The following is a 12,614-nucleotide window of genomic DNA, read 5'->3' as shown; positions in this document are numbered from 1 at the left end:
GCAAAACACCTGTGATCCATGTCTACCCATGAAAAATGTTAGACAAGTCCCAACCAAAGGGCAGCCTACAAAACACCTCACCAGTCCCCTTAAAATCGTCAAGGTCAGCAAAACAGGGACATTTCTGAGAGACTGTCACAGCCCATAGGAGCCCAAGGAGACGTGACAGCCAATTGTCATGTGGAATCCCGGGTAGGATCCTGGGACAGGAAAGGGATATTAGGGGGAAATGAGGAAGCCTGAGTAAAGGATAGATTTAAATCGTCTCAGTGTTGGCTCACTAACTAACTAATGTCGGATATGTGCATATTCTGAGACTGGGGTGTATTGTAGGGCAATGTGGGAGCTCTACCATCTGCTCAATTTTTCTTATATCTGAAACTCCTAAAAAGTGTATTTTTAACTTTTTTTTAATTAACACATAATTGTACAACTCATAGGGTATATAGTGATGTTTCAATATATACAACACGTAGTTAGCAGATCGGGATATTAGATCAGGAACGTGCATCATTTCTTTGGAAATGTTTGGCATCTTCCTCCTAGCTATTTAAATAATAAATTACTGTTAGTTATATTCATCCTGTGGTGGTACAGAACACTGGAACGTATTCCTCCCATCCAGCTGTGATGTTGTTTCCTTTAACAAATCTCTCCCCATCCCTCCCTTCCCCGCCTCCAGTATGCCCTGTTCTACTTTGCACTTCTATGAAATCATCTTTCTTTAGCTTCCACATATGAGTGAGAACGCGTAGTATTTAACTGTCTATTCCTGGCTTATTCCACTTTATTTAATGTCCTGTGCTTCCGTCCATCTTGCTGCAGATGACAGGATTTCATTCTCTGTTATGGCTGAATCCTATTCAGTGTTACATACCACACCTTCCATATCCATTCATCTGCTGTTGGACTCCTGGATGGATTCATATCTTGGCTATTGTGAATCTGGCTGCAGTAAACAGGAGTGCAGATGTCTCTCCAGTACACTGATGATTTCCTTTCCTTTGGATAAACGCCCAGTAGTGGGATTGTTGGATCATATGGTCGTTCTATTCGTAGTTTGGTATGTGTGTGTGTATGTGGTGGGGCGGGGCGGGGGGTTGTTTTGTTTTGTTTTGTTTTTGAGACAGTCTTACTCTGTCACCCAGGCTGGAGTGTGGTGTCACGATCTCGGCTCACTGCAACCTCCGCCTCCCCAGTTCAAGCGATTCTCCTGCCTCAGCCTCCTGAGTAGCTGGGACTACAGGAACGTGCTACTACACCCAGCTAATTTTATTATTATTATTATTATACTTTAAGTTTTAGGGTACATGTGCACAACATGCAGGTTTGTTACATATGTATACATTGGTGTGCTGCACCCATTAACTCGTCATTTACATTAGGTATATCTCCTAATGCCATCCCTCCCCCCTCCCCCCACCCCACGACAGGCGCCGGAGTGTGATGTTCCCCTTCCTGTGTCCAAGTGTTCTCATTGTTCAACTCCCACCTATGAGTGAGAACACGCAGTGTTTGGTTTTCTGTCCTTGTGATAGTTTGCTGAGAATGATGGTTTCCAACTTCATCCATGTCCCTACGAAGGACATGAACTCATCTTTTTTTATGGCTGCATAGTATTCCATGGTGTATATGTGCCACATCTTAATCCAGTCTATCATTAATGGGCATTTGGGTTGGTTCCAAGTCTTTGCTTTTGTGAATAGTGCTGCAGTGAACATAGGTGTGCATGTGTCTTTATAGCAGCATGATTTATAATCCTTTGGGTATATACCCAGTAATGGGATGGCTGTGTCAAATGGTATTTCTAGTTCTAGATCCTTGAGGAATCGCCACACTGACTTCCACAATGGTTGAACTACTTTACAGTCCCACCAACAGTGTAAAAGTGTTCCTATTTCTCCACATCCTCTCCAGCACCTGTTGTTTCCTGACTTTTTAATGATCACCATTCTAACTGGTGTGAGATGATATCTCATTGTGGTTTTGATTTGCATTTCTCTGATTACACCTTATACAAAAATTAATTCAGGATGGATTAAAGACTTAAATGTTAGACCTAAAACCATAAAAACCCTAGAAGAAAACCTAGGCAATACCATTCAGGACATAGGCATGGGCAAGGACTTCATGTCTAAAACACCAAAAGCAATGGCAACAAAAGCCAAAATTGGCAAATGGGATCTAATTAAACTAAAGAGCTTCTGCACAGCAAAAGAAACTACCATCAGAGTGAACAGGCAACCTACAGAATGGGAGAAAATTTTTGCAATCTATCCATCTGACAATGGGCTAATACCCAGAATCTACAAAGAACTTAAACAACTTTACAAGAAAAAATCAAACAACCCCATCAAAAAGTGGGCGAAGGATATGAACAGACACTTCTCAAACAAAGACATTTATGCAGGCAACAGACACATGAAAAAATGCTCATCATCACGCCCAGCTAATTTTTGTATTTTTTTAGTAGAGATGGGATTTCACCATATAGGCCAGGCTGGTCTCAAACTCCTCACCTTGTGATCAGCCCACCTCGGCCTCCCAAGGGTATGTGTGTTTTAAGGAGCCTTCATACTGCTCTCCATAGTGGCTGTATTAGTTTACATTCCTACCAACAGTGTTATAAGAGTCCCCCTCTCTCTGTGTCCTCACCAGCATTTGATGTTTTTTGTCGTTTTGATAATAGCCATCTTAACTGGAGTGAGACGATACCTCATTGTGGTTTTGACTTCTACCTCCCTAGTAACAATAATTGTAAGTGGCTGAGCGGTCCTTGCTGCTGCTCTGCCTGCGGAGTAGCCGTTCTTTTATTTCTTTACTTTCCTAATAAACTTGCTTTCACTTAAAAAAAAAAAAAAAAAAAAAAAAAAGACTTCCACTTCTCTGATGATTTGTGATGTTGAGCATTTTTCATGTATTTTCTGGCCATTTATGTTTTTTGAGAAATGTGTGTTTGGATCATTTGCCCATTTTTTTTTTTTTTTTTTTTTTTTTTTTTTTTTTTTTTTTTTTTTTGAGATGGTGTCTCGCTCTGTCGCCCAGGCTGGAGTGCAGTGGCGCAATCTCGGCTCACTGCAAGCTCCGCCTCCTGGGTTCACGCCATTCTCCTGCCTCAGCCTCTCCGAGTAGCTGGGACTACAGGCGCCCGCCACCACGCCCAGCTAATTTTTTGTATTTTTAGTAGAGACGGGGTTTCTCCGTGGTCTCGATCTCCTGACCTTGTGATCCGCCCGCCTCGGCCTCCCAATGTGCTGGGATTACAAGCGTGAGCCACCGCGCCTGGCCCATTTGCCCATTTTTTAATCAGTTTTTTTGTTTGTTTTTTGGCTTTTTTTGTGTGTGTGTGCTATTTGAGATGTTTGAGTTCCTTATATAGCCTGAATATTAATCCCCTGTCTGGTGAGTAGTTTGCAAATGTATTCTTTTATTCTGTAGGTTGTTTTTTCACTTTGTTTCCTTTGCTGTGCAGAAGCTTTTAAGTTATGTATAATCCAATTTGCTTATTTTTGCTTTTGTGGCCTGTGCTTTTGAGGTCTTATTCAGTAAGTATTTTTTTAAAAATCAAGGAGTTCCCAAAAATAAAAAGTTTTTTTTTAATTCGATGCAAATGAATGTCATGAAAACCTTATGAATGGACATAAAGTGATAAACAATTTATCCCACTCCTTGCAACAGAAATGATGATGCATTTTTTTTTTCTTTTTCCTTTTTTTTTTTTTTTTTTTTTAGATGGGGTATCACTCTGTCACCCAGGCCGGAGTGCAGTGGCATGATCACAGCTCACTGTGAACTCTGCCTCACAAACTCAATCGATCCTCCCACCTCAGCCTCCCAAGTAGTTGGGACTACAGGTGCACACCACCACACCTTGCTCATTTTTGCATTTTTTGTAGAGACGGGGTCTCGCCACATTGCCTAGGCTGGTCTCAAACTCCTGGGCTCAAGTGATCCTCCTGCCTCAGCCTCAGCCTCCCAAAGTGCTAAGGTTACATGCGTGAGCCACTGCACCCAGCATATTGATGCACCCAGCATACTGATGCATGTGATTAGGGTCTTCGGTAGCAGGGGTCTGTGCTCAGGATTAGCATTCCGAAATCGAGCACTTCTGAACTTGGAACCCGTCTGGCCTTGGAAGAAGATGGAAGAGAGCAGTTTGGGCTGCAAGGTCAGCTCAATCCACACCTCCAAATGGTGTCTTTTATGAGAAGAAAACACAGAGCTCTCTTCCACCCGAGGGAGAGAAAAGAAAAGGATGGACAGAAGAGTTTGGATTGGAGGGGGTTACGTTTATAATTTTATAAATGAAAAAAGTACACAAAGTATGCTTTGGTACTTCATTTGTGCAGTGCGGTTAGGTTAGATGAAAACATTCCTCTGTTTTCTCTCGTTGCTCATTTTTAGGGTGATTGGTATCTGTTTCTGGACTTCCCTGATCCAGATCTGCTTGACCTTAGCCTTTTGTGGTGGCCACTGTGGGCCGTCTCATGTGGTCATCTAGCTTTTGTTAGGGCTTGAGTCCCGGGAGGACCTCCTGTAGAAATAATAGTGCATTTGTTTTTGGTTTTGTTTGTGGTTTTGGGTGTGTGAACATGATGCCTGTTATTTTTAAGCACTGTTGTTGTTCCTTGTGATTTTAATGCTCTTATGTGCTTCACTGGTTGCAAAGGAAATGGCAAGATATTAAAATCCCAACTTGACAGTAACACTTGCCTCATCCTCTGTGTACCTTAGCGGCCAGGAAGCTGCAGACTAGACTCAGTCACAGCATCTCTGTTAATTAACCCAAAGTTTTTGAATATTTAATTTCCCCTCTATCCTTGGGGATTTTTAAAAGCTTATTATTCAGATGGTCTTATTATATTGGGTATTTTAAATGCTTCAAATTAATTTTGGAAGAAGGTTTAGTTTAAAATATTAAGTGAAAGTTTTGGTTGTTTTTTCAGTGGCACATTGATAAATGCCATCCTCAAACGGTGAGCGTGGCTGTGCCGCAGCTCAGCTTTCCATGTCCGGGTTACCCTGTGTCCTGTTTGCTCCCCTTGAAATGCCACAGAGTTGGCACTGAGGACAGCACTAGCTCCGTCTGCATCTGGTCTGTCACGCCGGTTTTTGAGATTGAAGGTGCAGAGGATGCTGGACCCTTCAGGTCATGAGTGACCAGGCCAGTGCTGAGCAGTGGTGTGGGTGGGCAGGGTGGGCTCCCAGTGGGTGCTCTGCTGACATCTGCATCAGGTGCCCCACCCCAGGGCATTGGTCAGGGGCTCTGGCTGCACTGGTCTGAAGCAGTCGTCTTTCTGGCGGGGGCAGTGCTGCCATATGCCGGCGCACTTCTGTTGCGGTAGAGAATGCTATTTGTTTCTTGGTTGTTATGACGTCTCCAGAGCTGGGGTGCTGATGGGTGCTCTGCCAGCCAGCGGGTCTGCCAGGGGATGGTGGTCCTGGGCAGAGGGCAGGTGTGCTCATCCCCCTTTGCATGGCTCAGACAAGGCTCCTTGCCCCTGGGTGAGAATCTCAGATGGAGGAAGAAAGTTCCTTCTGTAGCTTTGTGGGGAAGGATTAGTGAGAAGTTCAACCATGGCTCTCCTTAGACAAATGATGAAAAATGTAGTTATCTCAGCAGCACCTTCCACCCGTTCCCAGGAGGCCAGGCATGTGATGCCAGGAGGCACGAATGAAGAATGAAGACCTCACAGACCTCTTGTGACAGCCATGCATTTGTTCCCCGCTCAGCTGCATGGCGCCGTCAGGGCTTCAGCCTTCCGAGGCGTCGCTTCTAGCAAAACAGGTTGCTAAGTTTGAGTCCATTTGAGGGCAGTTCAAGGACAGGGCAAGTTAGAGGCTAGTGGCAAGTTCCCTCCTGTCAACTCTCTATCTCTGCTTTTCTAGCAAAAGTCTGAACTTCAAGTCCACTTGACAGCGTAGGATGAAAAGATAGTTTATTCCCCGCAAGTCCAAGATTTATACTGGAGTCGAGAAGAAATAAGGGGTGAGACAGAGGCCAGGCTGGAAGAGTTTATTCAGACACACAGTTAAATTGTAACCTTGATGTGAAAGTAGGTGCACTGTTTGAAACCGACTTTCACCTAGGGAAGGGTGTCAGCAGTAATGGTTCGTGGAGCCAATTTGGGCAGCAGTAATGCACGTTGGAGGCAGCAACAAAAGTGGCACAAAGTTCCGGATCTGGAGCTGACAGGTTTCCTCAGCCCTGAGTTGTCTAAAGCTGACTTCGCAGCATGACCTGAGTGGCAGGTGCTCTCACAGAAGGTGAGCTCTGCTGGACGCCGGCCTCGGCACGATGGCTCTTGCAAGATGAGAGTCTTCCTACAGCATCACTTGGTCCTTTTGGTGGCTCAGTCCCACTTCCCGCAGGAGAGGGCCAGCCTGGCTGAGCCTGTATTCCTCCCTCCCTCATGGAGTCCTCCTGCTCCACGCTGGCTCCCGGAGTCCACAGACCTCTGCATCTCCCTCTGGCGGCCCACCTCTCGTGTGCCAGGCAACGCCTTGGTTCTAACCTTACAACCTGGTTCTAACCGACAAGTGTTAATAACCACAGCTACTTATAACTCACACACCACAAGCACTTCAGATTCATAGCTCATTTAATTTGCCCAAACCTGGTGATGTCTGCATATGATTCCCAGTTTGAGAAAGTCGGCACCGAGCGGCACAGTTTGACCCGGGTCTTAACTCAGCCCACTCTGTAACTGTGGAGAACACTACTTTTGAGAACAGCCAAGATCACCTGGTTTCATTTCTATGAGTTCTTTGCACATGGAGGGAATCAGCCCTCTGATGTGTATGTTACAAATATATCTCCTAGTTCTTTAGGAAGACATCTCTTCTGCCCTTAGATAAGGGGTAGCTTTTTTCCTCTCTTGGCTGTGTGGATATTGTTCCCCTTGGTGTAGAAGAAGGAATTCCTGTGTGGCACTTGCTAGCAGGATATTTAGCTTTTTCATCCAGCGCCGACCTGAGTGATTTAGCACCCTGTGTCTGTTTTCATACAAAACACACCTTTTTCACATGAACCAGAGAGGAAATTCTTGATGATCTTCCATGTTTTCAACACTTCAGACAAGGTTCTCAGCTGAGATTCTGCCTTGCTTCGCTTCCTGAGGCTGAGGGTCAATATGGGGGCAGAGGCTGGAGAGAGTGAAGGACATATGGCCGGAGGGTGAGGCGCTGGCCAGCACACACCTGCCCGGAGCCTCACCTGTCTTGTTTTCCTCCGTGCCCCCTTAGGGGCTGGGCACAGGCCAAGGCAAAAACCCACAGGGATGGAGATAAGGAAGATCTGGGAATGCTGCACAGCCTGGGCCCTGCCTGGCGGAGCCCTGGGGCATTTGCCCATCACTTTTATAACTCCAGAGCCTTGTTTCCTGAGTGACCCCCTTACCCTGTCTGAAGTCATCCCTGTAGCAACAGCTCCCAGAGCTGCCGGGTGCATCTGACTCCGGCCAGCGACAGGATCCCGAACGTCCTAAAGTAGAGATGACTGAGGATTGGGTGCAGAAATGGAGATGGTGTGTCCCAAACAGCCCTCAGTTTTGGCTGAGTTTCACTCCCTGGCTGGTCACCTGGCCTTTGTAGGATGCTGAGGTGGGGGCATCTGACCCCCCTCTCGTTCTTTCCCTCTCCTCGCCATCTCCAGGTGCGCCTTTCTCACCACTGCCCCGGCCAGCGTGGACTGGCTTCTCTACTGCTGTCTTCATCTGTGGCAGATGAACCCACGGTTCGCCGGCTTTTGACTCCACTTGGCCGCTCAGATCAGGGCGCATCTGCGGGCCTCCTGGCACGGAGGAAGGAGTCAGCATCATTGTCCTGGCATGGCCACGTCCTGCCAACATCCCAAGTATGTGGGTGCTGCCTCTGGCTGTGAGCTTCTCCGTGGTCAGTGTCCAGAGGAGAGCACGTTTGTGTTGCACCACAAATTCTAGGTATTCTCATGGCAAGTCCTGAATTAGCATAATGCTACCTGGCTCCTAAAAGTTCTTTAGTTTCTTGCAGTTCTGTGTTAAAACAGCCAGTAAGGCATTTTTGGAGGTTAGCATCATCAAGCCTATCGGCGTGTTCCATAAGAGCTTGAATCGTGTGAGCTGTTTGGCAGCCCTCATCACCTGTTGGCATCAAGGTTTCCCTTTAAGATAGACACCACAGAGTTAATGGTTATCATCTGATCTGAAATGGCTCCAGTAAGTCCTTCTCCCTCATCAGACTCCTGCTGATGCACCACAGACGCCCTCCCCAGCGTCTCTTCTCCATTCTCCTGCAGAAGAGAAAGTGCTGCCAGCCTTCCCTGTTTCTGCCACAGATGATCCTCCCCGGCACAGGCTGCTTCTGTCTGCAGCAACCGGAGAAGGCACACCAGGCTGGGTGGGAGGAATTGTCCTGCGGCCTCAGTCACTGAACAGCCAAAGGAGATGGTGCCCCTGGCTGCAGACAGCCCTAGGTCTGGCAGGAGCCGTGCAACCGGTCAAGGCCCTGTCAAGCCCTTCGTGCTGCTCCCTGGTTTATTGACACCACATGTCTGGCACATGGAGGACGCCAGGCCGGTGCCACCTTCCACACTGCTGGGTGCCTCCCCCTGTGGGGGCAGGAACACCCCCATGCCCAGAGGGGTGCGCACCCTCCGTGGCCTTCCTCATGCCATGTAGAGGGCTGTGGTGGACTGGTCCCTCAGGGCCCTGCGACACTCAGCCTTCTTTCTTGGTACCTCCTGCCCCTTCCCTACGCTTCATCCTCCTTCTTTGGTACATCTGTCAGTTACAGAGGAAGACTGCCGTGTCGAGTGCCTAAGAGTGGGTCCCTGGTGTGTTTCAAATCTCAGTGAGGGCTGGGCATGGTGGCTACGCCTGTAATCTCGGCGCTTTCGGAGGCTGAGACAGGAGGATCACCTGAGACCAGGAGCTTGAGACCAGCCTGAGCAACATAGTGAGATCTCCTCACTACAAAAACGTAAAAGTTAGCCAGATGTGGTAGTACACACCTGTAGCCCCAGCAACTCAGGAGGCGGAGGTGGGAGGATTGCTTGAGGCCAGGCGGTCAAGGCTGCCATGAGCCATGATTGTGCCGCTGTACTCCAGCTTGAGTGACAGAGTGAGACCATGTCTCTTTAAAAAAAAACAAACAACACATCAGTGGGGGATGGTAGGAAGGGTGTCTCAGGAGCCCACAGGCCCCCTGCCCGCAGCCTGTCCCCAGGTGGAAGGCATGTCCTCCTGTGATTCGCTGTCTTCAAGCCTTCAAGCACTTTCTCCTTTGCTTTATTTTGTTTAAATAAGAATTGCCCCTTAGGTGAATGAAGAGCGTCATGGTCCACTAGGCACCTGGTAAAAATGCAAAACCAGTAGTGAAGGCCTCAAAATAAAGAAATAATGCGCCTGGGAGGACCGTTAGTGAAGCTCTGGTTGTGGCCCACTGCAATGTCCTTGGCAGTGCTTAAGATTAAATTATCATTACGTATTCTTTGAAGTAAAAGAGTTTCTTTTCTGAGTACCTTTGCCGCCAGGGCCTGGCAATTCTCTCTGCTCCTGTGGCCGCAATGCACGTGCTATTTTGGGAGGGCTCTCAGCCGCTGTACACCTGGCCCTGCCTTCGGTGCACACGCCGTCTTGGGAGGGCTCTCAGCCGCTGCACATCTGGCCCTGCCTTCCACCTGCAGGACAGTCGTCGGTGCTTGAGGACCAGGCGACACGGTCGTAGGTGACCCGCAGCTCTTTCAAGGAAACTGTAATCGTGTTCTTTTCCTTTTCTGAAAATGCTAAGTGGACTCATGGTTACTTTCAGCTCAGAGTCATTTTTCCAGTTATTTTGCAGGTTTGAGAGATGTGGCTTCATCTGCCTCCTCTGTGGCCCTCACTTCGGGTTCAGTTTCCTCTGCTGCTGGGCTGCTCTTTCTGCAGCTTCTGTCTCTGCCATCGGATGATGCTCAGAATCAACTTTCCCGGACAGCTGCCGGGCTCGTGACCTCATGTGAATTGGTAAAGGGGAAAACTGGACAGAAAACACATCTAGGAATATTTTCTCTTTCTGTTTGCAGAGTCCGCTTAGTGGAAAGAGGATCCCCTCATAGCCTGCCCCTGATGGAATCGGGAAAGGTAAGTATTATAGGAAGAAGCATGCGTTTCTGTATCCGTTTGCTTCTGAGCGTATGGGCTTTGAAGTTTTAAGAAATGTATTTTTTAGAATGTTTTTTCCAAAAAGCTTTCTTGAAAGTAACATGTCAGTGAGTATAGAAACTCAAAATAACAGTGTTTTAAACAAGTTAGACTTTTTTCCTCAGGTAAAAGTTAGGAAATAGGCATCTCCTCCTCCATGAAGCCAGCACAGGCCCTGGTGCCTTCAGCCTCGTTCTGTGCATTGGAGCCCAATTCCCAGGGGCACCTCAGGAGCTGAAGCAGCTGCTTCTGCTCCAGCCATCATTTCCACATTCCAGCCAGCAGGAGGAGAAACAGAAAAAGAAGAGAACAAAGCATGCAGACCATAGAGAAGGTTCCCAAGCTGTCCTACACTGAAATTCCATTGATCAGAATGTGGTCACATGGCCACACCTAGCTAAAGGTTGGGAACTATTGAGATACCAATTCTGAATATCTAAAGGCCTACCTAAAAATCAGGGTATCTATTACTATGAAAGTAGAAAAGAATGGTTATCAAGAGACAACTAGTAGTTTCTGCCACAGTGGATGTGTTCTTTGTTTGTTTTTTAACTAGAACTAAAGGGCAAGAAACATATTTAAACACCTAAATGAAGACTTTTTTTTTTTTTTTTTTCCGTTTTGGCCCCAGTTGTCAGATTCCTTCTCCATTGACATAATTCTAAAAGCATCTCATGTTGCTTCTATTATAAAATTGCCTGCATGGCTGCAAGTTAGAATTCTTTACAGAGTTGGTTCCAACAGTAGGCATGTGTTCACCGTCCATCCTAACAGTCTGGCGGACCATAGTCAGCAGCAGAAACCAGAGCCCTGAAATCTCACTTCAGACTTAAGTGAGATTTAACAGTGTGACTGTTCCAAGATGTTCTGTGTTTTTACCATAAAATGTTTTGCCTTTATATCAATCATAAATGTTAGATGAGTTGATCTGAGACAGGCTATATTCAGGATTTCCAGAATAAACTTTTGATTCCTTATATAAGTGGTATCAGTGGAATGTGAGATATTTCTAAGCTAAACTTTGAGAAGGAAATTCTGGCCAGAGCCAGTGTCTCATGCCTGTAATCCCAGCACGTTGTGGGGCTGAGGCTGGAGGGTTGCTTAAGGCTACAGTAAGCTGTGATCATGCTACTCCAGCCTGGGTGACAGAGCTAGACCCTGTCTCAGAAAAAAAAGGAAATGCTTAGTACTGACATCCATTACAGTGAAAGATGTTTACCTGCAGGAAAAAGTTCCCCAGTGTCTCGAGTTGAAAATTTGGTGGAGATGAGCTGGAGATCCACACGGACGTTCTAACGAAAACCCACAGACTTCACTAGCAGTTGACATACAATCTTTCCCTTCTGGCACCACCAAAGCAGCTGCCTACTATATCGTTTTGCCAAAAGCATTTTGGGTTATCTTCGAGTCCATGCTTACCCCTGAAAATGTCACTCTGTGACTCCCCTCTCCCTTTAGCGATTACTGCAAGCATCACCCCCATCCATGCGTGTGCCATGATGTGAGATGTAATATTGAATCTATGTAAATATCTTAAATAACTTCATTGAAACAACTGAAAATTCCCATTTTGCAAAGTCAGGCTGTGTTAAACATTATATCATTTACCATGTTTTTGTTCAAACATTATTTTCATGATTTTCAATAGATTTCTTTTAGCTTTATTGAGGTATGACTGACAATCAAAATGTTTAATTTTAAGGTCACCATAGCAGCATACAATATTGTAGCAATTACAGTGAGAATGCGATTGTGAGGCTGTGGTTGTATAATGGGTCATAACTATGTGGCATATAGTTTTGATTTAATTGCTTTCTAAACAGTCTTGAAAGAAAATGGCATAAAGACAAGATCGAGGTTGGCTCGTGTGTAGTCTCTCCCTGTATTCCTGCCATTGACAAAAGACTTTTCCTCTCCCAAATAGATACTTCCAGGGGTTCGGATTATAATTGCCAACCCAGAAACAAAAGGACCGCTGGGGGACTCACACCTTGGAGAGGTGAGTTGGGTGTCCTCCGAGATCCAGGTGACTTTTCGGTTATATATCCTTGGCTTGCCTTGACACCGTGAAAACTGCTCACATGCCCTCGATCTGCCACACACCGGTTTGAGTTGAGTGAGTTATGACTGCCTGGGAATAGCGTGAGGTAAGCTTTATGGTTCAAATGAGTCCATGAAAGCTCAAAATTACAAAATGGCACTTCCTTAGGGAAGTATAATAGATTCTCCTCAAATAATTCCGAAAAGATTTAAACACATAATGTGTATGGACTGCGTTTCTTTATTTCTTAGCTCTTGAGTTTGCTTTCCACATTCCTGCTTTTATACTGAGAAGTGCTTCACCAGGAGAACGGAGAGACCTCCACAGGGAGTAATGTGCAAACAACAGCATCAGGACACGGTAGCCATTATTTCAGATCAGAAGGCAAACAGTGGAACTTGACACCTTTGCCT

The 12,614-nt window shown here is 46.2% G+C and overlaps 1 protein-coding gene across 1 annotated transcript in view; it reads left to right on the top strand.

Moving 5' to 3' along the window:
• The window catches only part of LOC116470234 (disco-interacting protein 2 homolog C-like), a 57,224-nt gene that overhangs the window by 33,054 nt on the left and 11,556 nt on the right, over nucleotides 1-12,614 (top strand). Inside the window, exons 6-7 of the mRNA XM_058435371.1 lie at nucleotides 10,043-10,100; nucleotides 12,085-12,159. Of these exons, the coding sequence (XP_058291354.1) occupies nucleotides 10,043-10,100; nucleotides 12,085-12,159 (133 nt within the window). The remainder of the gene's footprint in view (nucleotides 1-10,042; nucleotides 10,101-12,084; nucleotides 12,160-12,614) is intronic.

This window comes from Hylobates moloch, unplaced genomic scaffold, assembly GCF_009828535.3.
Source record: "Hylobates moloch isolate HMO894 unplaced genomic scaffold, HMol_V3 SCAFFOLD_2, whole genome shotgun sequence".
NCBI lineage: Eukaryota > Metazoa > Chordata > Mammalia > Primates > Hylobatidae > Hylobates > Hylobates moloch.
The sequence above is the reverse complement of the archived record's forward strand: the minus strand, read 5'-3'. Positions and strand labels throughout refer to the sequence as shown.